Raw genomic sequence first — 24,933 nt, forward strand, 5'->3', positions numbered from 1 at the left:
GCACGATTTTCTCCATAATGATTAGAGTCGACTGTCCGAAGATATAATGACGATAAAGTTGCGCTTATTCGCGGAAAATCGAAGAATGGCGAGGAATGCTGATGGAAGATATGGACCGGTGTGTGTATCGTGATAATGCAGGTAATTCTACGAGAAGTTGCAGATACGGAGATGTGGCAATGTGTTGTTGTTATACAAAAGAGAACCAAAGGTAAACCACTGCCATATATAGTGTCTTCATAGTGTCGTCTTCACATACCGTTGCCTGAATGACACTTTGCCATCAAGAGTCAAGCATCAAGTATGAGTACAGTGACTTAAGCTCGTATGTGACTACAACATGGTTGAGGAACCGCAGAAGTAGCTGGCAAGCTTGAAATATCTTGGAACGAGTGTCGCATGTCACGATTGAGTACATGCTCTTCCATCGCCGGCGTGAAGACGTTTGTACTTTCGGGTGGTGATGTTTGCGCATTGCCATGGGGATGCTGCAGAAGTCGCAATCGTCCTTTCGATACTCACATGCATATGTCGCCGCGAAAGACTTACCCTCAAGTAATGCGTTGATACTCTTTTGCATGCCATCTCTTTCCTTTAGTTGTTCCACTCCGACCAGTCGAGATCAACTTCTTACTGCGACCACTCTACATCAACGCCTGAATGGATCAATCACATCCAGGTAAGTGTTCAATACGGGAGCTGTCGCACTTTGCAAGCAGCGCCTCGTAGGGTTTCCAGTGATGATCGACTGTTTTGGTATTCTCGTAGATGGAGGTTCCTGCCTTGTGCCGCGATTGAGGTATGGAATGGTAGAAGTTCCGGAAAACCAATAACCCGATCCGGCCGCTACCCTGGAAGTCAGAGATGTGAGTGAGTTCTCCATCTTCTTCCTCTTCCGATATGATGTATTCTAGCGAGACTACCGGCAGTGTCCAGTCGTGTTCGAAGATGGGTGTAATGAATTGTAATAGAAGTTTAGTCGGGATCTCACACAGTAGCTTGGCAAACTCTGCATCTCGGACCTGATCTCCACGGATAGTATAGCTGCGCAGCGTAGGGCATAGTTCGGGAAAGCAGACTCCTTGGGTAAATAGTGAACTCAGATCCTCTTCGCAACGTCTGTCGAGCACAATGCACAAGCTTGTCAAATGCGGTGCCAGAATGCGAAAGTCGGAGATTTTCCGTGTACTCGGCGCGAGTGTCAAATGACGAAGGTTGTCGTAGCTCAAAGGAGTGAGGCTCTCAGGAATGTTGCCAGTATGCCGAAACGTCCCTTGGCCACCACTGGGGAAGAGATACATGGACTCGAGCCTTTCTGACAACTGAGTATCTCTGAGGACGGCTTGGATAATCTGTATAGCTCATCAACACATGTGAAACACCCTTCAAGAAGATGACGGAGGCAAAACGCAGCTAAGTATCCAAGAAGAGCATTGGACGGTTGAGGGTTGAACTTACGCACAAAGGGTCAATAGTGTCGCTAAAAACCGTGCCCACGGAAGCTCCGTCGCCTCCATCATTAAATGTAAGACGAAGTGTTGCGATGACACAGACCAGATGGCGAATTTGGGGGGCCAGGCGAACAATGGCCACCAGCGTTTCCGAGAGAGTGTCTCGAAGCCATGCGCAGCGAGCATGGAATTCGCCTCTTTGGAAGTCGACGATGACATCTAAGGAATGCGGGTAGTATTTTCCCGTGAAGAGATGGTAAGGTGAAAGGGTCAGATATGTGAGTCTGCTAGAGATTTCAGGCGACTTGAGAAGGGCAGCTAGATTCCGCAGTGTCCTTTCTTGGAACTTTGTTGGAAGATCTTCCAAGATCCAAAAGAAGGTCTGCAATGATGCCGTACGTAGACGCCGACAGGTCAACCGAATGTTGTAGATGTCGGGCCTCTCTTTGAGGTACGTGTAGGAAGGATCGAGACAGGAGAGCTTTGTGTGATGCTGGTGGGGTACAAGGTATGCGAAGATTTGCTCATGGATTTCCAATGGAAGGCTTTCGAGGTTGGTCATGACGAGCGAGGGCTACTTCGGTGTTGGCTGCCAGGTTGAGTCGATGAGACTACACAGAACTTTGTGAGTAAATCAGAATATGGTGGCTCGATATGAGAGGAGTGTTAGAATCAGCTCCGAGCTGTGGACGTCGCAGTGCTCTCAAACTCAAGTATGGCGTGCAGATGCAAAGTTGGAGTGCGGCACAGCCTTGCTGGCAGAGCCATCATGCCAAGAGTTGGCATGGAGTGCGGCGACTGAAGTCGATCGGATCTTGCAAGAAGCGCTCTCCTCGATGCTCTAGCATTGACACGAGCTCTAGGTGGACGACGTCGAGTGGAAGCACTGGAGGCCATGGTGAGGTGGTAGTCACGTGGTGGACGATGAAACAGGGTTAGACATACAGGGAGGCAGCTGCGCATCAGCTCGGATCAGCAAACATCACGTCGGCCATCCTCACGCGTCGAGACACCTCGAACAAGACGCCCAGCCTCGCTCGAGTCGCCACTCCGTCGCGCTCCCTCGCGCACTGCCAGAAGCACCTCGGGCATCGCGCGCATCCTTGCGCCTGCCCTCTCTCCGCCGTCTGCAAGCCGCGCTGCTGTCGGTCGTGGTTCCCCAGGCCGAAAGCCCGTCCCACCGCCGCCCCACCGCGATTCCACGAACTGCAGCTCCGTCACCACCATCATGTCCGGCCCAGTCGCAGTTGCCCGCCCAGCGCAACCTCCTCGCCTGCGTCGCGAGTCTCAGCGCCCGGGAGTTGCGCGCACTGCCACGCGCCAGTCCAACATGGAGGACGAGGGCGCGAAGCAGGAAGAGGCCAGGAAATATGGTATATTCACACTTCGGTACCGCATTCGGCACACGCGCTAATATACAATGCAGTCTACACGCAGCAAGACATCCTGGCCAAGCACAAGGGCAAGCCGCCGTCGCTCCGTGTATATCTACACCCCAAGCACTTCCGCCTGAACGACTCCCAGGAGACGCTGTCCTACGCCTCGCCTATGCGCGAGCTGCTGCAGGCCATCAGGGACAAGGAAGTGCCCCACAACATGGTCGAGGAGCTCTACGAGTTCAACACCCCCTGGTACGACGACTGCCTCATCGTTGAAGTTCACGACTACCGCTCGGCCGGCGTCAAGCCCAAGGATGACACCAACAGCACTGGCGAGGCCGGCACGAGCGCCTTCTCCATTCATAACTACAACAGCTTCATAACACCCTCGCCATTCGCGCCGTTTCCAGCCAAGCAGACCGATGCGAAGACCACCCAGGCCAACGCGCAGAGCAAAGACGGAGAGACGAAAGAAGACAAGGAGAACATGCCCGCTCCTGGTCAGAACGGCGCTCTGAACAAGCAGCCAGGCGTCGCCAAAGTCAAAACAGTGGTACTGTTCCCAACCCAGCAGTCGCGATTGGCCGACATGCAGCTACTGGCCACCACGCCCGTCCCAGACATGGCTACCCTCAAGAGAATGCAAGCCCAAGGCAGAGCTGGTGGCATGCCGCCGACTCCCATGACGGCAGTACCCTCCACACCCACCTTTGCTAATGGCCCCAGCCCGAAACGCCAAAAAATGGTCCTCGATGATAGCAACGTGCACGAGTTCGAGGCAGAGTTCCTAAAGGCCACCTGCCCACCCCTCTATTTGGAGCCCACCAAGAGCTTCGGTGAATCGCTCGCACTCATGGATGCCATCACACATCCGAACAACAAGAACCCTGCACCTCCACGCAAGACTCGCAAGAGGACCACCGCCGAACTGGCTGCCGACGAGGCAGAGGCCCAGGGTCTACAGCGCTTCATGTTGGCGGGCGACGAGTACCAGAGCAATATGACGGCCACAGCCGCCGGCAATGATGACAACGCTGTGCGCGCCGCTGCCAACTCCCAGACATTTGCCCGCTTCAAGACCATTGCTAACATCCGTGCAAACCACGAGGAAGCTGATCGGAGGAAGAAGGAAGAAGACGCTCGAATCGCTCAAGCCAAACGCCAAGCGCAGATGGAGGCTGAGATCCAGAGGAAGAGAGAGATCGAGAGCAGACAGCAGGCTGAACTTGCCGAGCGTCAACAACAACAGGCTCTTCGCCAGCAAGCACACCAAGCACAACTGCAGCAGAACCAGCAGCAGAATGAAGCCTTGCGAGCCGCAGCCGCAGCACAGCACCAGATGTCGAACGCAGCAGCCATACAGGCTACTCAGACACCTCAGTCGGCTACGCAATCTCAGTTCTCGCCCACCATTCGCCAGCAAACGCCGATGGCCGCTGCTGCAGCATCGCCATCGCTTGGTGGACAGGCTGCGCATCAACTCGGTGGCACCCCAATGGTACCTACCGCTTCGAACCAGGCCATCAACAGTCCCGCTCGCCCACCATCTGCTGTCTCCAATCATCAGAACATGATGCGCTCCGTCAGTCAGCAGCAGAATTTGAGTCGTACAGGTACACCGCACATCGTACAAGGAACACCTGTGATGAACGCCTCGATGCCGAATCGCAACATGACGCCGACCCCGAGTCGCATGGGGCAGGGCAGCCCATCTATGGCCATGCAAGGGCAGACGCCGATGATGATGCAGACACCTCAGCCAGGTCAGAACATGACGCCTGAACAGGCTCAGCAGATCCAACAACAGCGTCTGCAGCAGCAACTTCGCATGCAGCAAATGCAGCAGACAGGATCACCAGGTAATCAGCAGCAACAGTTCCAACAGATGGCATTCCAAAAGGCTACGCAGCAAATCCAGACCCAAGGAGTTCCCCAAGGCCAGAATCCACAGGCATACCGCAATCAGCTCGCGCAGCACTATTTCCGCCAATTGACTCAGAACCAGCAGCAAAGTCAACAGCAGCTGGCTATGCAGAATATGTCGCCGGGAGCCGGCATGCAGCAGAATGCCATGCCCAATAATCAAGGTGGCATGACTTTTGCTAACCTGAATCTCCAGCAGATGCGCGCGCGCTATCAGCAGCACAAGCAGACGGTCATGCAGAATTACGGCCAGAACATTCCTCCCCAGGTCATGCAACAAATCCATCAGATGGAAATGCAAATCAAGCAGCGAGAGCAGCGTGAACAACAGATGCAGATGGCACACATGCAGTCCAACATGGGCGGCCAGATGAACAGCGGCCAAATGAACGGCATGCAGAACGGCAACACGCCCAACCCCATGCAAATGCAACAGTACCAGCAGATGCTCCAACAACAACGCGCAAATGCCGCAAACAATTCTCGACTCCTGCAAATGCGTCAACAAGCCATGGCAAGCGGTGGCCAACTGCCTCAGGGCATGATGGGCAACATAAACACCATGAACGGCATGCAAGGTGGCGGCATGCAGGGCATGAACATGGGTAACATGGGCAACATGGGTCAGGGTATGAACATGGCGCAAATGGGACAAATGAATGGAGGCATGGGCGCCATGCAGGGTGGACAGATGAACGGTGGTATGCAAGGTATGCAAGGAATGCAGGCCATGAATCAACAGCAGATGAACCAGATGATGATGATGCGTCAAGCACAGCAACAAGCCCAAAGAATGGGACAGCAGGGTGGACAGCAAGGCGGAGATATGGGATGGACTGGGTAGTCCCATTGCCACTCTCCTTCCCTCTCCTCTTTGAGCTTGCCGTCATCATCCTGTCTGCTTTCCTTCTTTGGCTGCACGCATCATCACGGACATTTCGGCCACCGAGCTGTGGGATAAAAAGGTGTTTTGGGCGCGGGAAAAGTCTGGTGTTATTCTTGCAAAGATACCCCCGGTGTTGGGATGGTTACTTATCTTATTACTCTTACGATAATCACGGTCGGCATGTTTGGGGGGTGCATTGGGGACAACGGATTGGCATGATTGTGTGGGTCTGTTGACTCGTCATTATTATTCATCTGTAAGACTTCAAGCAGACATTCCATGTATTATTATGACCTTGGCGGCCTCTTCCTCACGTGCTTCTTACAGATAGGTTGGGTATATTCGTGCTGTACACCCTCGGACATCACCTGCGTCTTACATTCTTTCAGTTCTTCGCTTTGCCTTTTCCCTTTACCTTGCCCTTCCTTCTACCAACCTTCCCAGCCTTCCTTTCTTCCCCCTTCCGATTTCCGATAATCTCTCCACTCGCCGTCTCATACCCGTGCGCAAACTTGTATTTGCAATCACCACACGCTGCCACGCCTCCGAGGGGACAAGCGAAGAAATACAGCCTCACATCCTTCACGCAGAAGGTGCAAGTTGCCGTGCCATCGATCTTATGCCAGCCTAAGTCCACGTACTCGGATTTGGCATCAGGTACTGCACCCGCAGCAGTCTTTGCATCTGTGCGGAGTTGGCGTGCCCATATGTGTGCCAAGTGGACGCGGCGCTGTATGCGCTGATTCTCTGCGTCGGGGGTCTCAGAGAAGAATTGCTGCATGTACTTTCGTACCATGAGCTCTTCTTCCTGGCGCACCTTCTGCTCTGCGAGCTTCTGTTGTGCTTCTAGTGCAGCAAGATACTGTTGAGCCTTTCGCTCTTGCTCCAGACGATGCTGCTCTCTGAATATAGCTTCTCGTGCTTCCGCTTCTTGTTGGCGCTGTTCACGACGCTGCTTTTGTATAGCTTCCTGCTTTTCTTTCCATTTCTGTAGTCGCTCTTCCGCCGCTTCGGCTCGCTCTCCCTCAGCTCGCGCGGCTGCTTGATACGATCGCAGTTCTGCGAGTTTCTCTTTCTTTTCTCGAATAGTTCGTTCAGCCTCTGCGCGAGCCTCTTCTTCTGCTTTACGTCGTTCCTCCTCTGCCTGCCGCTGCTGTTCCTTCTGTACACGCGCCCGTTTTTCTTCAGCTTCGACGCGCTCGCGTTCTACTCGGTCTTCGTAATCGGCAAAGTCGCTGCGATACATATCCCAGTTCATCTGGATATCTGCGTATCGTGCATCGTATTCGCTTCGTGCTTCAGGATCCGCTAGTATCTCGAATGCCTCTCGAACCTATTGTCCGTTAGTATTCTCTCGTTGAACTTCACCGGTCGATAAACTTACCGGTCTAAACTCGATAGCATCTATGGTCTGACCCGGTGCCTTCTTGTCCGGATGGTACAGTAGCGCCAGTCGTTTGAAGGCCTTCTTGATCTCTGTTGTTGTAGCCCAGTCATCCAAACCTAGGCCGAAGTAGTGATCGCGCGTTTCGGGTTCCACCGGCTTGGAGTTCAGCATCTTCGCAGATTCGCCCTCACTTCTCGCGATGCTCTTTGTCGCGTCAGGCGTCGGCTTTGTGCGCGTTGTCGAGAAGTTACAACTGTTGTACAATGAATGCGACGCGATGAACTGACGAAGAAACGATAGAACCGATAGATGATGCGAAAACGCTTCAATCGCGAGGTGAGTGGTGAAGTCTCAGATGTAGCGCAGATGTTTAGGGAAGGAGGGAACGACAAGGCAGGAGCGACCGGGTATGCCGCGCAGTAAAGTGAGAGAAGAAGGCGAGAGATGAATTTCCCATGCATCTGAGCATCTCTGTATTCGGTTATCGCGCTGCCAACTATTTTCGATACCACATCCTCGTCGTCTTCGCATGTCTAATCTTTTTCTGCAACTGAAAGATGCCATACAACAATGCCTCAGCGGTCGGTGGACAACCTGGAACATATATATCCACAGGGATGATTCTATCGACGCCCCTCACCACACTATAGCTATAGTGATAGTACCCGCCACCATTCGCGCAACTTCCCATGCTAATCACCCATCTCGGCTCTGGCATCTGATCATAGCACTGCCGAACAGCGGGGGCCATCTTATTGGTGACCGTGCCTGCCACGATCATCACATCCGCCTGGCGAGGGGATGCGCGAAAGATGATGCCTAAGCGGTCTTGGTCGTAGCGAGGCATTGAGCAATGCATCATTTCTAGGGCGCAGCAGGCGAGGCCGAAGCTCAGTGGGTGGAGCGAGCTCTGTCGAGCCCAGTTGAGTATTTGATCCATGGTTGTGCTGGAATGGTTTAGCAAGTACATCGGTATGCATAGGAGAGCATGGCTCACAGGACGTGTTCAACGACACCCCTAGGTTTGACGATGGCTGATGGGAGGAGTGTCTCGCTGCGCTGTCGATCTAATTGCACGGTCTCGTGGCGAGGGGAGTTGGTAGACAGTCTGCCGCATGCTGCATATCTAAGTCGAGATTGTATAAGATGAGGTCTTGACGTTGATGCTGGGCATTATCAGTCCGGTTCATTCAAGATGGAAGGAGTGACATAATACCGAATGTGCGGTAGCTTCTTCGGCTTACAAACTCACGCAGCTTCGACATGGCGAGTATCAGTAGTTGGCGGAAGCAGAATCATTCTTGCAACAGAATTGTTGATACTGGATAGTATGGGAAGGGCGTGGATGCTGCATCACGTGGTTCGCCCTTTGCGGTAAGGTGGCTGCATCTAAAGCCCACATGAACGGAAAACCCACATCCTCGAAACCCACATTCAACCCTAGAAAGCCCACGTTACGGGCGGCTGCGTCTACGACAAGAAACTCATCAATGATAGACGCTAGTGACGCGGGCACGGGTAACACATCTCATGAATGTACCACGTGCGGCAAATATTTCTCAAGTAACAGCCACTTACGACGACATGAAGCGTCCCGTAAGTTGATCATTCGGACACTCCATCGAAAGCTAACTTAAACGCATACTAGATACCCGCAGTCGTCTAAATACTTGCAATTTCTGCAGTCGCACATTTGTCCGCCAGTAGGTTGTTCACGCATGTTTGGGTAAACTTGTGGCTTCTCGACGTTGACATTGCTCAGTGACGTCCTTAGAAGGCACTCAAAGTCATGCCAAAAACGAGGCGCAAGCGATGCAATAGCCTCCGCAAAACCAGGACGACGAAGTCGACCCAGAAACACCGAAAGCCATTCTGAGCCGTGTCGCGCTCTTGAAACCACTTCTAGCCACTTGGATTGTGACATCACGACTGGGGCATCAGACGTGCAAAGTCTTTCCGCCTACCCCATCACGTTCTTGTACCGTTATACAGACCCTCGCCGAGATTCGATCCTCAACGCTTTTGCCGACGAGAAAATACCTGTACAGTCGTCTAATAGTCAAGAGAAGCACGGTATAGACGACCAACTATTCGAAGGGGACATGGCACTTTTCGGCATATTCTCGGATTTCTTCATGGACACAGGCCCGGACGTTTGTGCTTCGACACCAGCAGCACCTGAGAGGCCTCACACGACACCTCATCTCCAATCCAGGATCGATGAACTTCGTTCCCAGCTCTTCACGTATAGTCAAATACGTCGCACAGCCAGCTTCAACCGAGACAGCCCCTTTTCGGTGCAGGCCGTCAGAGCGGTCTTCACAGCGGAAAACTTCGAGGCATGTGCCTGGGCCTACTTCACCGTCTTCCACCCGCAGCAGCCGCTGATTCATTGGCCAACATTCGAGATGCACAGCGTCTCGTTACCCTTGTTGCTCGCGGTTGTTTTCGGTGGATCGGTGCATTGCGTTCCCACAGACGGTGCTCTATCATGCCGTTCTTTCTTTGATCTAGGTGAAGACTTTATCTTCGAACACTTACGTGACGTAGTAGCAAGCCCGGATTCCGTTCTTGGTCGTCGCGCATTGGAAGCAGTACAAGCTGCACTGCTTATTGTGGCATTGCAGAGTAGTTTCAACAAGGAAGCTACCCGCCGAAGAGTCCGAATATCCCGGCACCCCGAACTCATCGCCGCAATAAGATCACTCAAGTTGCTGGAGCCAACAAACGCTATGAGGACAAGTAGCAAAATCCCTGAGTGGAATACCTTTATCGCCGAAGAGTCTAGAGTGAGAGCCGTATACTTCATGTTCGTCATGAATTGTATGGATACCTTCTTCTTCGGTCTGCTCCCCAAGATAGCTATTGCAGAAGTCTCTCAGACGCTCCCGTGCAATGACGTGCTGTTTGATGCGTCAACACCAGAAGAGTTTAGTAAACTGTGCACACAATCAGCACGTCTTTCGAATCAGAAACCCAGTATAAAGCAAGTCATCTCTTCGTTGATGAGTGAGAGCTGGCCAAATGAAGAGAGCAACCCTCTTCTCGACATCCTCGAGCTACGACTTGTTATGATCTGCATATTTGGTAGGATTATTCGTCTTTCACATCGTCGGCATTTATGGTCCTGGGCTGATACGCATGTGTAGCATTGCACTCAATCGTTTGCGTGTCTCGAGCGGCTCTCTTGATCTCCTCGGCACATTCCAACTTACTCCGTGCATTGAAGCGCTGGAAAAATTTATGGGATGCTATACATGCAAGACGTGAGGCCGAACATAGGACGTCGCTAGGCTTTGTTAAACATGGCTTGGAAATGTGGTGGGTTACTTGTAAGGTCCTTGAACTGGCACATGCCGGCGATGTGCAGAGTCGCTATATGTCTCTCGGTCCGAAGGATTCACTGGCTGAGCTGCATGATTTCTTGAAGCAATATGCAAATTGTGTGGACGTGTAATACGTGTCAGGAAATTGATGGGATTCGAGACATACTACAGGATCATAGGTGAGGATGGCTCGCTATCTCCTCTATACAACCCTCTATACAAACACCAGCGCACCATCCCGGTTGCTAATCCTCTCATCCAGATTAATCTCCCTCATCCTCCAGTGCCCCTGGTGTTCCAACTCACCCTCCAACCTCTGCCCCCCATCCGCCAACCTCATACCCCTAGCCGAACTTCCAAAGCCCCCACCCCCACGACTGCTATCTCCACCCGGGACCCTCAGATTCTGACCAGGCCAGATCTGGTCTGGATTGGTGATATTGTTGTGGCGAGCGAGGTCTTCGTAGGAGCAGTGCGAGAAGCGGGATGCAATGGCGCGGAGAGTGTCGCCTTGCTGGACTGTGTACGTGTTTTCGCTGCCGCCGCCGCTGGAGTTGGAGCCGGACCAGCGAAAACTGCCGCCATCGTTCTCAAGGATGCGGTTCAGGGAGATGGAGGAGGATTGGTAGGAGCCGTCTGCACGGCGGCATTGGGCGTGCAGCGTGTAGTCACCATGAGCATCGAGACGAATGTCGCGTGAAGATGCGCTGAAGTTTCCGCCGAAATCGCCTTGGGAGCGCTGGTTGTTGCTATCTTGGTGGTGCTGGATAGGGGGAGGACCTTGGTGTTGCTGTCCGTACTTCTTGCGCTTTTCTTCCTCTTCTTCCTGCTTCTTCTTCTCTTTGCGCTCGTCCCACTTTTCTTCTACGGCATCTTGGCCTTTGTGTCCGGCAAATGCTCCTGCGAGGGCTCCTATTACGGTTCCTGCTACGCCGTGGCCGGCTTTACCACCGAGAGCGTGGCCGCCATAACCTCCTGCTGCTGCACCAGCGAGGCCTCCCATGACACCACGGTCACCTTCTGGGTCACCCTCGCCACCGTATTGGTTCTGATGACCTTGGTTCATCGAGTTGCGACCTGAGTTAGATGAGTGTGCGGCGGCAGAAGGGAGCTGTTGGTATTGAGGTGGCGCCGCGTCGTACCCCCCTTGTTGACTGTAGGCCTGAGGGCCTCCTTGACCGCCATAGTATGCGCTAGCTGCACCATGGGCCTGTTGTTGGTGGTGAGGAGGCTGCTGGTATCCACCGCTGCTATTGTGGTTGTCTTGTCCATAGCCGCCCTGTTGTTCATAACCACCCTGTTGTTGGTAACCGCCTTGCTGTCCGTATCCGCCCTGGTTGTAGCCGGAGCCGTCGTATCCAGACATGATGTTGTGTACGGAGTGATAAGCTTAGATCGTAATGACTAGGTTATACTAGGTAAGGTCGAGTATCTCGTAACTTGAATTGTAGATCAAGTTGAGCTAGAGGGGGAGAGGGAATATTTAAAGTTGAAGATAAGATTCCCGACAGCGTCACACTGTTTGGAGAAGCACGAACCCGCCGAAGTAGCACCTTCTTATTTATACGCTTCCATGACACAACACCAGGCAAGTCGCGGTTGCAGTGAATCAGCCACAGTGTCGTCACCGCCACTTTTCGGCGCCAATGTGGGGATGCATTGTGTATTGAGTTGGCCGAGGGTCCACTTCACGTGGTGTCGGCCAATCATTGGCGCGCACGGATAGGTCGGCGGTGTGCCCCTGGCCGACTAAGCCACATATCGAGAACGTAAGACAGCGATTACGTGGACGTCCGAACAATGGAAGTGGGGGAAGTGACGACTGAGTGGGCTTAGCGATGTTGAGAGAAAGTCTGGATCAGTACCCTGATCAACACCTAAGGCTGAGGGATTTACCCTTGTACCCGATCAGTAAACACCAGGGCGATCGGCAAAGGCAGAGACTGAATAGATAAGAGATAGAGATGAAGTGATGAACTTTTTGGTAGATGATACGCTACTGTTATACACAAAGCTACGCTGAATATCTACAAAGACCCGGACAGGCTAACAAATGCATCGCTCATAAAACGCCGATCAGAGATTCAAGGAGAGACATGACAAGTATGAGACGGTGACATATTGGACAAGAAGTAAAGCATTAAGTAGGAGGTATTTACAAAGAAGTGAACAATGTGGAGAATAAGAAAGATAATGTTTTGGTATAGTTATGTGAGTTCTCGACTGGGTAATAGTCGAGAGAGGATGATGTACAATGAACCCGGGTGTGGCTTGCCCGAGGTGGTCGAGCGTAAGCGTCGTGCACGATGCGGTGCGATAGTAGGCGATGAACAAAGCGTAACGTTGCCAACTGTATCGTACATTGACCAAGGCCTCTTAGTATGTAAAGGCCTCCTCAATGAAATCAACGCTACCTTGCGTAAGGAACGGTCGAACCGCATGTCTTACGCCATCCGCCATGCCGCCCGACGCGCAAACTGTGACAGCCATAGCACCGACACGGTTCTTGACCTCTTCTTCGATCAAGGCCGCATGTTGCGGACGACCACTGTACATCTTGACTGTCTCACTGCTACTCTCAACGCGACCCTTGGGTCTTGAGATGAAAAGCTTGATGCGGAGACATTGCTTGCGACCCTTCATGCGGAGGACTTCGTCCATCCAGGGCCGTACCCACTCCAGGCAGTCGGATGTGGGGACTGTCCAGATGAGGACTATTCTTTGTGTTGCGGTGGTTCCGTTGTTGTAGCCATTGACGAGGTGCTTCAGGTACATGACTTGGTGAGTGATGCCTACACCGCCAGCAAATAGCACTGCGGTTCCGTAGGAGTCTAAGCTGTGGTGGCCACCATATGGACCTTCGATGAAGCCAAAGGTGGTGAATTGCTCGTTGGGGCTCTTGCAGGCCTTCTCGTACATGTGGCGGGTAAGGCCGGTACGCGCACGGCAGACCAGGCTGATTTGCTTTGACTTTTGAGGACGGCCATGGAGCGCAAGGACATCGCCTTCGAGCATGGGCAGTGTCATTTCCTTGGACTCTGGGGTGAGAGTTGCAGCCCAGGCTACAGAGAAGGGATGCGAAGACCAAAGGGAAAGGGCTGGCATCCACATGTGCACGTGGCATCCTGGGCGGGGAGTCCACTCGCGGACCATGTTGATGGTCAGGCGAACGGCCTCTCCGGGCATGGCCTCGACAGTGATTGATGATCTTTGCCTGAGGCCGATACCGTAGTAGAGAATTGAGGCCCATCGGCAGACCCACTCGGCACCCCAGAAGAAGAAGACCAGGTGCATCCAGGGAACTTGCGGGAGACTGTGCAGCTCCAGATGCTTGTAGAGACCGAGAAGCGCAGCAATGACGCAGAGACGGTGGATGTTGAGGAAGGTCTCGTAGAAAGCGTGGCGGAATGGCGACCATGCCTGAATACCAAGGAAGGTAAAGGCAACGGTTCCGACCATACCCCAGCCGTACGAGCCCTCGGTGTGGAGAGCAGCTGTAACGGCAGGCCATCCTGCTGCAAGCTTGGTGTTGTACAACCAGGCAGCAGTGTGAACGATGGCTTCCGCAATGGTGATTCGCGCAGCCCAGCGATGGAACAGGTTGAAGTCATCGTACGAGACTTGGAGAAGGGTGATGAGTGGGTTGTTGCGGAGGGCGAAGAGAACGGTGGGGATGAGGTTGAGGGCCGCGAGTGTTCCTGAGCGACCACGGAGCGCGGCGAGGGTCTCCTTGTGGTCGAGTACCTTGTAAGGGAGAGCCACACACCAGGCGACGTTGAGGGCGACATAGATGACCAACATGATGGTGTGCCATCTGCCGGGCAGAGTTCCGTTGTCGATGGCGCTGCTGATCTGAAACTGAGCGTTGTGCTTCTTCTTCCATAGGGGTGCCATCAGGACATGGCGGTTGAGCCACGGCCACCAGCCTGTCCGGTTGACTTCCCAGTACTTTTGCTTCGGGTTTCCCATGGCGCTCAGATGACGGCTGTGTTTCCACCACATGTTTGATATCCGGAGGAGAAGGAGGATGCCGGAGATACCTATCAGCAGGTACAGGAAGGTGTCGACCCACATGTAGTTGCCGACTTGGTCGACACCCTCCAGACCGTACGAGTATTTGAGATCTTCGAACTCAGCAGCGTCCCAGTCTGAGAGGAAGTGGCGCCTGGCGATGGGCGCGGTCGGTTGGACGCCACGAAGGCGGAGGAGGAATCTTGTGAGAGACATGTCTCGGGAGTTGTGTTTCGGTTATTGAGTTGTACAGGTCGCTCGCGAGTCGGTGCTCACGAGGGTTGCTAACTGCAGGTTCTCGGGTGTGCGAGGCTATGTGATGCGACGCGGTCGGTGAATTATGTTGCGCACTACCAGGTGCTATTTGCGGTGACGGTAGGTTCTTGAAGCAGGAGCAATGGCGCGATGTCGTTGTCAATGGACCTATATCCCACGCGCGCTTAACGAAGCGGCTGATGTTGACAGTGTGGGGCGAGGGTAGGTCGTGGTCACCGTGAATACATCACAATGTGTCGTGGAGGAGCCGGTGTGTAAGCACAAAGATTGAGAGAACCGACAGTGCGCTGCACGTCGAGATGGTGAATGGGGTGGTGTTGAAGACGAGACGCGGTCCAGTCCGGTGGAATTAGGCGACAGAAGCGTTAGGCGGCGATTGCGATGTGCAGTATCGATAGCGATAGTAGCGACGGTGAAGGCGAGTAGGGCCGAGGAAATTGAAAGCGACGTCAATAGACTTTGTCTTCACAAGGGGCTGAAGACAGGAGATAGGGGACTAGAAACCGGCTCGAAGACAGCTTGAGAAGCGAAGGTAGGTGTACTATGTTGCCGTAGCGAGTGAGCAACAGTTGGACAAGAAACGAAGGTATGGAATCGACACGACAAGGGACGGCGAGCGTGAGGTCAGAGGGGATGCGAGGGAAACAGTGGATATGAAGTTCGCAACATGGGAGGGTTGGTGAGGAGCTGGCAGGGGTTGGGAATCGGAACAGGCGGATGATTGGCTCCGCTGCGCCCGGACAGTCTAGGCGCTGAAACGACACGAAGGAAGCCGTCCACTCACATTGGCGTGCCTGGATGCGCCATGAAACTAAGCCTCAGCTCACCGTCTGCCCACCGCCAACAGGAATGGCCGAGTGCCTGGCCGTGGGACCTGGATCCAGAACGATATGCCGAGTCCCGTGTGCTGTGCGATGGCTGTGGTATACGACTGATACCTGGTCAGCTGACCGTCCCAAGCACTACCAGACACTGCATCCATCCTGTCCTCCGCTCTCCAAAACCTGCTCTTCCATTCCTTCCATGTCACGATCCCATGCCCGCCACACCCGCTCCCATAAATCACAATCAGCCGTCCAATCTATTTCTGCCAATACGGGAGCCAAAGCAAGGTCCCTCCCAAGACTTGTGCGGCTCCAGAACTCCGGCGCCTAAGGTAGCCGCCCCAAAACAGAACAACAAGCGAGTCAACCTCATCAACAACCTGGGGAAAATCATACCCATCGGTATTGGTAAAACGGCTTTTGCACGCCTCTCATGCATCTTGACATTTCGGTCAGGCCGCCGAGGCAAAATTGTTCCTTGGTGCCGCCACGCGCTGTCCTGATGAAATCTCCACCTGGGCTATTGCGCGAACCGGAGCAGGATGAAGAACCCTGCGAGCGAGTCGGTGTCGGAGCAGCAGTGCGATGAAGCCCTGAGTTTGAGACGCGAGGGTTCTTCCGTCTTGTCATGTTGGTTCGGTTGTCGGGTGAGTCTCATGAGCACCGTCATGTGAAGTTCATGCGATGGCAGCAATCCATGCGCTCATCGAGACTGCGCCACGACAAAGAAAACACGTGCAATGCCGCGGCTGCCTTTACTCGACCGACCACACGGTCCGCTGTCACTACATCCTAATTACTGACCATGCTGGACTCTATCACCGCATCATTCCGTTGAATTTCACAACACTCACCGTCATCTGCGCAGACAATAGTCCTACCATGAATCACTAAGCCCGCAGGCTGTTATCGGAAATGACTTGTAACAGTTCTCACTCACGGCGACTCGCGCCCTCCCGTGCCTGATGCGATTCATACTGACAGTAGGGAAACCCTCCCGTCTTACGATAAGATTGAAACACCAAGACACCAAGACATCGGTTACCCGGGTCTCGGGATCACGCCCCTCGACAGCGAACTCAAGTTTGCCCAGTCCTGCTAGGCAATAAAACCAAAGATTGGCCTAATGATCGTCACAAGAACCCTACATGATCTTACACTATGGTCGTGCCATCCTCAGAACACCGCGCACACTACAGCAATCTGCTATTTGGTACCTCCGACTTGGTGTTGCTTGCATGAGCCCCGCCGTGTCGTTGCCCCTCGTTCTGTCGTGTTTCAAACATGCGATAGCTTCGGGACATACGTCTCATTCCGTCATCGCTCACGGTACCTCGCGATAACGTCGGAACAGACCTTTTGCGCCCGTGGGCAATGCGCTGCCCCGCCAGCTGTCAAACAATAGCGCCTGTCGAACGGCGTAACGCCCACATGTCCGATCCTTCGGTCGCGCATGAACACCGTGCTATACTCACAACACACGAGAGGAAAATGCTGTCGCATCTTGGTGAAGTGCCGGAAAAATTCTTCTCATCCTCAGGATGGTCGTACACTGCAGTTTCACATTACTCAAAGCGCCGAAGTATCTAGTTGCGTCAGTAGCTGCGCGCCTCCAACGTGCGCTGCCAACAGCGTCTACACCACCTCGCATTCGCTTTCCAGTTTCCAGTGCCCAGTGCCCAAAATTCGGTCCTACGCCGTCATGGCACCAACTTCCAAGAAAGCCAAAAGCAAATTGTAGACTTCAGAGCCTAGATCTACCCACCTGGCAGCCGATCACGAAGTCAGATTCAACATTGTCCCTCGAGCCGCTGCACGGCCTCGTCTCATCTCATCTTGTCGCATATCCAAGACACCCCAAGCGTGCGTGCGATATACCGCCCTTTGCTACACAAACCACAACAAACATACGATCGCATAGACACGTAGGTATACATCAAACCTCTCTTCACTCCGATCACGATGCTCGTTGCCACGTTTGCTTTTTCCAAACCACCGTCTTGACAAGCGTACCAAACTATCGTATTTGTAGAACAACCACCCCACTCCCAATCCACCACGTGCATGAACATCGAAAAACCTGAAAGCTGGAAAACTCGATCGATGGAACCCGGATCTTCGCGCAACCCGAGCCATAGTTCAAACCCGTCATTCTCATATCCTCGTACCCGTGCAGCGGGTACAGTAGTAGAGAGTAGTATATTTCCCAAAGAAGGACCGATAACGTCCACCACAATTCGATGCTTCCAGAACGCATTGAAAATACCAACCCCGCTTCACCTTTCATTGAACCCACCTACCACCAACCTAACCCAACACCTAACCCAACTCCTGGCCATCTAATTCAGCCCAAACCAACACCCGCCTAGCAACCTGTCAGTCAGTTAGCATCATGTCAGACAGGCAATGGATCTGTTTTCCTACTCGCTCCCATGCCGTCAGAAAAGCTTGTCCATATGAAACACCTTAGTATATCTGCAGTCATTTCGCTAAAAGGTGTTCAATTGCAATCCTGCAACGCCACATAACAGGCGCTTGGGGTTGGCGCTCCTCAACATGAAACGCGAAAAGCTGCAGGACAAGACTTTTGCGAAGCGGCCTCGGTGGGGTTGTCGGTGAGAGTGTCAGTGTCGTGTTGGTATGTGGGAATGGACTGGGGCTGGACTGCAGAATAACCGTCTTGACTTTGAGGGGAGGAGATGATGATGGTGAGATTCTCCGTGGGTGATGGGATGAGATGGGAAGGTACGGTGTAGAAGAAAGGGTACCTGAAGGACCCCCGGGATCAAGTTCAACTATTACTTGTTGAATGCTATCGCAATACCTTCATCATAGCGCGACTGATTCTTTGCCTGCCCTGATCATCCATCTTCATCAAACATTGCAAAAACCCAACATGACACTAACACCTCACCTCACACACACGCTCTTCATATATTCCTACCCACTACTGCGCATGATTCCCCCCAGCAGGCCCCGGCCCCCCAGCGAAATTCATCTGAGCAAGAACGTCTCTCCTCCAACTATCGTCTTCACTCTCGCTTGCCGTAGAATCGCGGTTTGCTACTCGCAAGCCACCGCCTCCACCGCCGTTCCCACCCGCTCTGCTATCATACGAGCCATGGCTGACGTATCGCGTGACTTCTTCGCCGCCGGCGCCGTATCCGGCGTTGTAGCCTTGGCTGTGCTGTGAGTCCATTGTCCATGTTTGTTGTTGCTGTAGATTTTGCTGTTGTTGCATGTTGGCATCTGGTGATGTGTTATCGTAAGAGGAGTAGGGCGTGCTGTCGCTGTAGAACTCTCTGGTATTCCACGTTCCCGTGTTGTTCGTGTCGTCGGAGGGTCCGGGACGGAGTATGTCGGGTACTTGGCCGCTTAGGCCGCTGCCGCTGGACTCGTACTGCTGTTGTTGGGGATGGTATGCGTTTTGGTAGTTGCCAGGTTGGTGCTGGTGTGCATTCTCGTTAAAAGGTCCGGCTCGGTCAATGGGCGAATAGTCCATTGCCCCACCTTGGTGTAGTTGTAGGTTGGGCAGGAAAGAATGGCGGTTATCTGTTGGTGTGCGGTCGCTGGGATCGTGGAGTTCGACACCTTGGTACTGGCCGGCTTGTGGGTTTTCGGGGATGCTTTGTGTGTAGACGGAAGACTGTTGACCTGGTTGTGGGGTCATACCAGGGCTTGTTGACAACTGTTGCTGTTGTTGTGATAGCGACAGGTTGTTCATTGTCGCTGTCATGCCGAGCAAGCTTGGTGCTCGAGTGGAACTTGCTTTCATACTCGCTGGTCCCATCCGGCCCATGCCCAGCATGCTTCCGCTCATACTAGCACGGCCTACACCGGGCTCTTCACTGATCATTTGCGCATCCGAGCCGTTTGGATCGCGGATGCTGTATTGGGCGATTGTGCGCATCTTCCTCGTCACCCAACCAGCTAGGATCTTGCCTCTTTGTTTCTCTCCGAGTCTGGATCGGTGGAAGTCGCCTTTCTGCACGAAAGATACGATATCGATGACGAGTTGGTGCTCATTCAGGATGGCGTTCACGATAACGGGCACCATGCTGGCGAGGAAGTTGCGACGGAAGATTTCCACGACGATGACCACGAGGCCACCTGCTTGGAAGACAGCGCTGGAGACAGTCAGTATGTGTAGGAGTGGGAAGATATTTGAAGGGTACGCACCATCCGCCAGGGACAATGTTCCGGTGGCAGCGCTCTACAGACTGCTCAATGTCCATTGAGAAGTGATTGAGACCGTTGACTTCGAAGGTATCACCGATGCTACCTAGAACAAACAACACTTGCATATCGACTGGCGCACCATTGGGGCCTATCGGTCGCGTGACGTTGTGTAAGAAGCCCAGATCTCCAGTACGAACATATCGCACGTTGGGGTCGCCGTCGACAGTTCTGCCGTTGAAGCGTTCTGCATCTAAGCGTTCTTTCGAGCCGTAGAAGCTGTGTGCGTTCGCTTCAGACTGAACCCAGATCTCACCGTACTCGCCGACCAGGCAAAGCTGATTTGTTTCCGGGTTCACGATTGATATCTGTGTACTAACAGGTACCATACCCGAGTCCTGGACTAGTAGAGCACCGGGTTCGGTGTCTGGGTCGACAGGCATGATGAGACCTCTTCGGAGGGCGCCGACATCGAGATGTAGCTCTATCGGTTCAATACACATGTATGACCGCGATGCGACCATGGGATTCAGTACGTGTGAGTAGACGGTGTTTATCGCTGTCCGATCGAGACTTGCTGGTGAGAAGTGTACTCTTACGCGCTGGTCTGACAGATGTTAGTGATAAGTTTCCATGAAGATCGTAAAACTTACAAACATCGACACGTGGCCGACCATCCGTTGCAATCATGAGGTTCTTGAGCTCGTGCAGAGCCATGTTTTTACCGGCGCCTCGTGCAATGGCATGATCCAACATCTGGCTCGTCGCATACGCATCTTTGATCTTGTATCTCGACAAAGTCTGGAACAGTATGTTCGGATTTTGCGCAAAGTCGACAGGCGACACAAGGTATGTGGGCGCTGCAAGGAAGATGCCCATGACACAGGTATGTATGAAGCCAAGTCCAATGGTACTGCGCACACAGCCGAGGACTGGTCTAGTGCTCGTCATCTGACAAGTTTCTTTCTGGACCTTACACAACGCCATGATCTGGCTGTGGCCCAATTGCACAGCTATGCGTCGTTGATCAGGTGTCCAGTACGTCCATACCAACACAGGGAAACCAGATTGTATCCAAGCGGGTCGAATTGTCAGCTTAAGATCGCGGCAACCGCTAGACTGCTTAGGTGGTTTTGTGGTGTTGTACATGTTCGGTACGCTGATCTTAAGGATGACGGCTGACTGCTTGATGTGTTGCGACACTTGCTTGACCTTCATGAGGTGGTCAACATCTGCATTGACGAGGATGGCCTTGACTTTGAAATCGGCAATGATGTGTAGTAGTGCAGGCGCGTCTTCATTCAGCCTGTTCTGGTCGATTGGTGCCATGGGAATGCACACAGCTCCGAGGACGAAGCACGCATGGACGGCATAAACGAAGTCTTCCGAATGCGTGTACATTAGAAGGAGGTGGTCGCCAGTCTGAACCTTGACCTTGTTCTTCAGGTACATTGCGACACCTGCAACTTTCTGGTCAAACTTCTTCCAGTTGACGCCTTTGCCCTCTTTGCCGCGGCCATCGACAGTGCAGTAGGCGAGCTCCTCAGCCTGCCGTGATACACGCCACTGCATAAGGTCGTGTATGTTGGAGAACTGGTTGAGAGGTGTAGACGTTCTATCGTCAATAACGACCTCTCTATGATCCACTCCGGAGTACTGCTTATCCTGCAGCATGAGGAACTGCTGGCGTGCCATCGACGCCTCGTATGACCACATGCCGCCAGCAGGATCGTCGCCGAGCGCGATATTCTGGACCGACCTCTCAACGCCAAACTTGACATGGACGCAGGGTAGTGAGCCATTGTCAAACTCTCTTCGGCAAAGCATGTTTCCAATCTCTCGTCGACCATTCTTAATGACCCGGGGAAGCGTGTTTGGTGCTGTGATCATCACACAGTAGACGCGCAGGTGGTGCTCTTGATACAGTACTTCCATGCATCGTTCAGACAATGAGTCCAAGAAGGGAATGTCAAGCTGTTGCGGCGGGCCGCCTGGGTTTGTGGGCGCGGTCGATGCGGCTTGTGTTTCAATGAGGATGATTGGCAAGTATTCGCCATTGACGTACGAGTCGAAAGATGAACTACGCGATGTTAGAATGATCACACGTGGATCCGATCACACTTACCAGTCGTATATCTTGGGCACGGCCTTCATAATGCTGGTGACAAGATGCTGCACGAAGAAATATCGGTGTTCGGCCTCCAGCTGACCATGCTCTACCCATTCGACACGCTGTCTGATACGGTCCTCGTACAGACCCAATACGAAGATTTTGCCTTCCACAACGCATCCGAGCAATCCAGTGCGTAGGAATTCGAGTTCGAGCAATTGCGGTGTTGGGCTACCCTCTACAAAACGATATGGCCGTGCGTGGAATATGGTTTCAGTATGCTTCTGCAGCTGCCAGAAACCTCCAGATAATGATGGCGAGTCTACCCAAATCTCTCCTATCGAGTAAGGGGAGCACAGAAGATTAGTCTCTGGGTCTACGACGGCCAGCGTCGCATCGGGTATCGGATAACCAAAAGCGCCAACTCTCATAGTGCCGGGCTCATTCACGCGCTTGCCCACTTCCTCTCCAATGGCCAAAACCACAACTTCATTCAACTTCAGTGCTTCCTTGTCCAGCAAGATTTCAGTCAATTCCGTTGGACTCTTCTTTTTCTTCTCCTTGGTGTTGTTCGTGGTACCTCCTCCGATAAGACTAGAATAGCCATTGGCTGCCGCGGCTTTGTCGTCGATCTCGTCTTCGTTGTCGGATTCCTCTGACACTATGCTCAATGGGCATCCCATGCGCTCTTCGCCGCCGAGCCAATCGCGTACTGATATTATCATGCCGCCGTGTTCAGGTAAACATAGCATGGGCGCGATCAGCTCTCGTGCTCTGGGGTTCCGTAGAGGTCTGAAATAACGGTCTCCAAGAATCTCGTGAAATTCGCAATCGACAGTGAGTGTATCAATCAAGCATATCTTCACCGAACCAAAGTTGGGTTCCGTGTTCTTCTTGAAATTACGAGTAGCCATGGGATCCTGTTGGTAGTTGTATGCGGCGCGCTTGAGACCCGGATAGTCGGCGATCAGTATGTTGGACTTGTACTTCGTGATGAGGTGTGCGTATAGACCTGGTGTCTCCATGGTCGGTGTTTCCAGCCAGACAGTGGTATGACCGCCATAGACAGCAAACAGGACACTCAGGATGAGACCAGCGCTTTCACGGGGGTCGAGGTAAGAAAGAATGACTTCGGTAGGTGCTCTGTTCTGCACTGGCGCAACGAACTTGCCAGACGAATCCCTCAAGTTGCCGTTGAAAGTATCCTGACTCCCCGGGTTGTTGGCAGGTATGGTGCTGATCATTGCGCTGATGCAAGCCATTTGATGCATGATGGTGCGGTGACTCAGTACGACACCACGCAGATCGCCGGTTGGTGCGCGCGAGAACTCAATGTATGCTACCTCGGGCACTTGCAAGGCGGGCGTATCGTCATGCTTCTTGGGATGGTAACTTCCAAACTCGTTCGTCTTCCACCATTCGACTCCACTCGGCCACTTGAGACGATTCTGGCTAATGTCACGATGGAAGGCTTTGAGGTTGTTGTCCGTAGTCAGTGCGAGATGTGCTTGGGTTGTGGTCAAGAGGAGGATGAGTTTCTGATAGTCGTCGACGCTATTGATGGGAACTGCTACAACGCCCGCGATGAAGCATCCCATCAAAGCCACGACAAACTCGATGATTTCCGTATCCCTGTATACCAGCGCCACGCGATCGCCCCGATACAGATTGCTCTTGTCTCTAATGACTTTGGCGACCTTTTCTGCGCGACTGGCCACCTTCTCCCAAGTGATGGATGCCGTCTCCTTGCCCTTCGCGTCTAGCACCCAGAAAGCGGTAGTCCTCGGCTGTGTACGAGCGCGGTAGCGTAGCACAGCGCCGATGTTATCAAACTTGGACATCTTGATATTGTGGTTGTGAGGGTCGTACACGTCGAAGGGCAGGTCTCGCGGTTCTAGTGGCATCATCGTGTCTGCAGCGCCCACGGGCAGGTCGCTCGGGTTCATCATGGGCGGTGGTATCGCAGCGGTCGGAGAGAAGGCGTCGCCCGTCGAGTAGCGGTTCGGTCCGCCGTATGAGTCGCGCTGGTCCTGCATCTGCTGCCCTGTGAAGTCGGAGAAGTAGCCCTGGTTCACATCCAGCATCGTGCTCCTTCTGCTAGCCTCGCCTGGCGACCCATAGCCATTCTCGAAGCCTTGCTGGGTGTCGGGGTTGAAAGCATAGTTACCCATCATCGTGGGTTCGCGCGAGTAGGTGTACTCGGGTGTCTGCGGCCGGGGAATGAATGTCTCGCTCCCTTGCGACAGCTGCGAGGCATTGCGCTGCAGCGAGGTGGTGCGCAGGCCCAGCTGCTTCTCCTGGAAGCGCCCTACTTGACTTGGTGGGTATGCCATGTATTGCGAGTTGCCGCCAGCGGTGCTCGTCGAAGAGCTGGGGTAGTGCACAGACGAGCCCATGGTGCCCTGCGGTGAGCTCTCATCGTACGAGTCGGGTCGTGGGAGTTCGATGTGCGGCGTCTGCTGTGGGTTTGGCCCAGAGAGGGCGGCGAGGGATGCGCTGCGAGAGCCTGAGCCCTCGCTCTGGGCGGGGCTCTGCCGGCGCAGGTCATTCTGCAGTTGCGCTGAGAAGTCGGACCCCAGGTACTGCGAGAGGAGAACCGTCTTTCGCTTTTCGTAGCTGTGCGACTCGTTAGCGCACGTGGGGGAGGATGCGAATGCGACAGCGGCAGCAACCGTGGATGTGCATGCGGGAGGAGAGTACCAACCCCTTCTGTGTGATGTCGCCCTCCTCGAGTTCGTGGTCCAGCTCCTGCAGCTTGGCCTGCAACTCCGGGTTCGTCTCGGCCATGGTGTCTCTTTCCTCCGGCGGCGCAGTCAGGTGGAGCGAATGTTGTTAGGCTATGCGGTGGCAATCCGCGACATGCTAAAAGTAAAGATACGAGGCGCCGTGAGCCAATGTGAGGGGGTCAGGGAGAATGCGCGCGTGAAGAATGGCCACAAGGGAGTCCCAGATTGGAATAGACCCTGTCGTCGAATGCCTGAAAGCGCACATTGGCTTCAAACAAGTCAGGTACGCAGGCCACCACCAGACAGCCAGTATGACGTTCCTACCCCAGAGCAGCCGCGCCTTCCTCTTGGCGCTCAGTGCCTTCCTCACTGGCCGCCTTAGTCAGCCGTCGCCGCTGCCCCTGTACGTGGTGGTACCTGCTGCGACATGTGGGTTTGCGCGTTATGCCTCGGCTCGA

The 24,933-nt window shown here is 53.5% G+C and overlaps 8 protein-coding genes across 8 annotated transcripts; 2 read left to right on the forward strand and 6 right to left on the reverse strand.

Moving 5' to 3' along the window:
- Positions 1 to 616: 616 nt before the first annotated feature.
- BKA58DRAFT_140676 (uncharacterized protein) lies at positions 617 to 2,439 on the reverse strand. Its single transcript, XM_046164581.1, has 2 exons — positions 1,459 to 2,439; positions 617 to 1,352 (listed from the first exon to the last, which is right to left on the reverse strand). Exons 1-2 carry the CDS (start codon positions 2,011 to 2,013, stop codon positions 666 to 668), a joined length of 1,242 nt encoding a protein of 413 aa, XP_046025778.1. The 5' UTR covers positions 2,014 to 2,439; the 3' UTR covers positions 617 to 665.
- An 8-nt stretch (positions 2,440 to 2,447) lies between these two features.
- BKA58DRAFT_140684 (Spt20 family-domain-containing protein) lies at positions 2,448 to 5,811 on the forward strand. The gene is made up of 2 exons (XM_046164582.1): positions 2,448 to 2,824; positions 2,878 to 5,811. The coding sequence occupies exons 1-2, from the start codon at positions 2,680 to 2,682 to the stop codon at positions 5,595 to 5,597; spliced, it is 2,865 nt and encodes a 954-aa protein (XP_046025779.1). The 5' UTR covers positions 2,448 to 2,679; the 3' UTR covers positions 5,598 to 5,811.
- Positions 5,812 to 6,024: 213 nt separating this feature from the next.
- On the reverse strand, positions 6,025 to 7,197 carry BKA58DRAFT_468020 (uncharacterized protein; the record flags this gene model as incomplete). The annotated part of the gene is made up of 2 exons (XM_046175086.1): positions 6,025 to 6,972; positions 7,024 to 7,197. 2 exons carry the CDS (start codon positions 7,195 to 7,197, stop codon positions 6,025 to 6,027), a joined length of 1,122 nt encoding a protein of 373 aa, XP_046025780.1.
- Positions 7,198 to 7,522: 325 nt separating this feature from the next.
- BKA58DRAFT_419682 (uncharacterized protein) lies at positions 7,523 to 8,291 on the reverse strand (the record flags this gene model as incomplete). Its single annotated transcript, XM_046172721.1, has 3 exons — positions 7,523 to 7,973; positions 8,024 to 8,192; positions 8,279 to 8,291. The coding sequence occupies 3 exons, from the start codon at positions 8,289 to 8,291 to the stop codon at positions 7,523 to 7,525; spliced, it is 633 nt and encodes a 210-aa protein (XP_046025781.1).
- Positions 8,292 to 8,469: 178 nt separating this feature from the next.
- On the forward strand, positions 8,470 to 10,719 carry BKA58DRAFT_140739 (uncharacterized protein). Its single transcript, XM_046164583.1, has 4 exons — positions 8,470 to 8,622; positions 8,675 to 8,729; positions 8,789 to 10,113; positions 10,176 to 10,719. Exons 1-4 carry the CDS (start codon positions 8,517 to 8,519, stop codon positions 10,481 to 10,483), a joined length of 1,794 nt encoding a protein of 597 aa, XP_046025782.1. The 5' UTR covers positions 8,470 to 8,516; the 3' UTR covers positions 10,484 to 10,719.
- BKA58DRAFT_381551 (CVNH domain-containing protein) lies at positions 10,477 to 11,867 on the reverse strand. The gene has a single exon (XM_046170021.1). It carries the CDS (start codon positions 11,716 to 11,718, stop codon positions 10,567 to 10,569), a length of 1,152 nt encoding a protein of 383 aa, XP_046025783.1. The 5' UTR covers positions 11,719 to 11,867; the 3' UTR covers positions 10,477 to 10,566.
- An 861-nt stretch (positions 11,868 to 12,728) lies between these two features.
- BKA58DRAFT_400465 (ferric reductase like transmembrane component-domain-containing protein) lies at positions 12,729 to 14,579 on the reverse strand (the record flags this gene model as incomplete). The annotated part of the gene is made up of 1 exon (XM_046171591.1): positions 12,729 to 14,579. The coding sequence occupies one exon, from the start codon at positions 14,577 to 14,579 to the stop codon at positions 12,729 to 12,731; it is 1,851 nt and encodes a 616-aa protein (XP_046025784.1).
- Positions 14,580 to 18,004: 3,425 nt separating this feature from the next.
- On the reverse strand, positions 18,005 to 24,868 carry BKA58DRAFT_140764 (uncharacterized protein). The gene is made up of 5 exons (XM_046164584.1): positions 24,454 to 24,868; positions 21,765 to 24,365; positions 20,293 to 21,719; positions 19,643 to 20,246; positions 18,005 to 19,590 (listed from the first exon to the last, which is right to left on the reverse strand). The coding sequence occupies exons 1-5, from the start codon at positions 24,534 to 24,536 to the stop codon at positions 18,411 to 18,413; spliced, it is 5,895 nt and encodes a 1,964-aa protein (XP_046025785.1). The 5' UTR covers positions 24,537 to 24,868; the 3' UTR covers positions 18,005 to 18,410.
- Between the last annotated feature and the right edge of the window lie 65 nt (positions 24,869 to 24,933).

Source organism: Alternaria rosae (genome assembly GCF_020736505.1).
Source record: "Alternaria rosae strain MPI-PUGE-AT-0040 chromosome Unknown BKA58scaffold_4, whole genome shotgun sequence".
Taxonomy (NCBI): Eukaryota; Fungi; Ascomycota; class Dothideomycetes; order Pleosporales; family Pleosporaceae; genus Alternaria; species Alternaria rosae.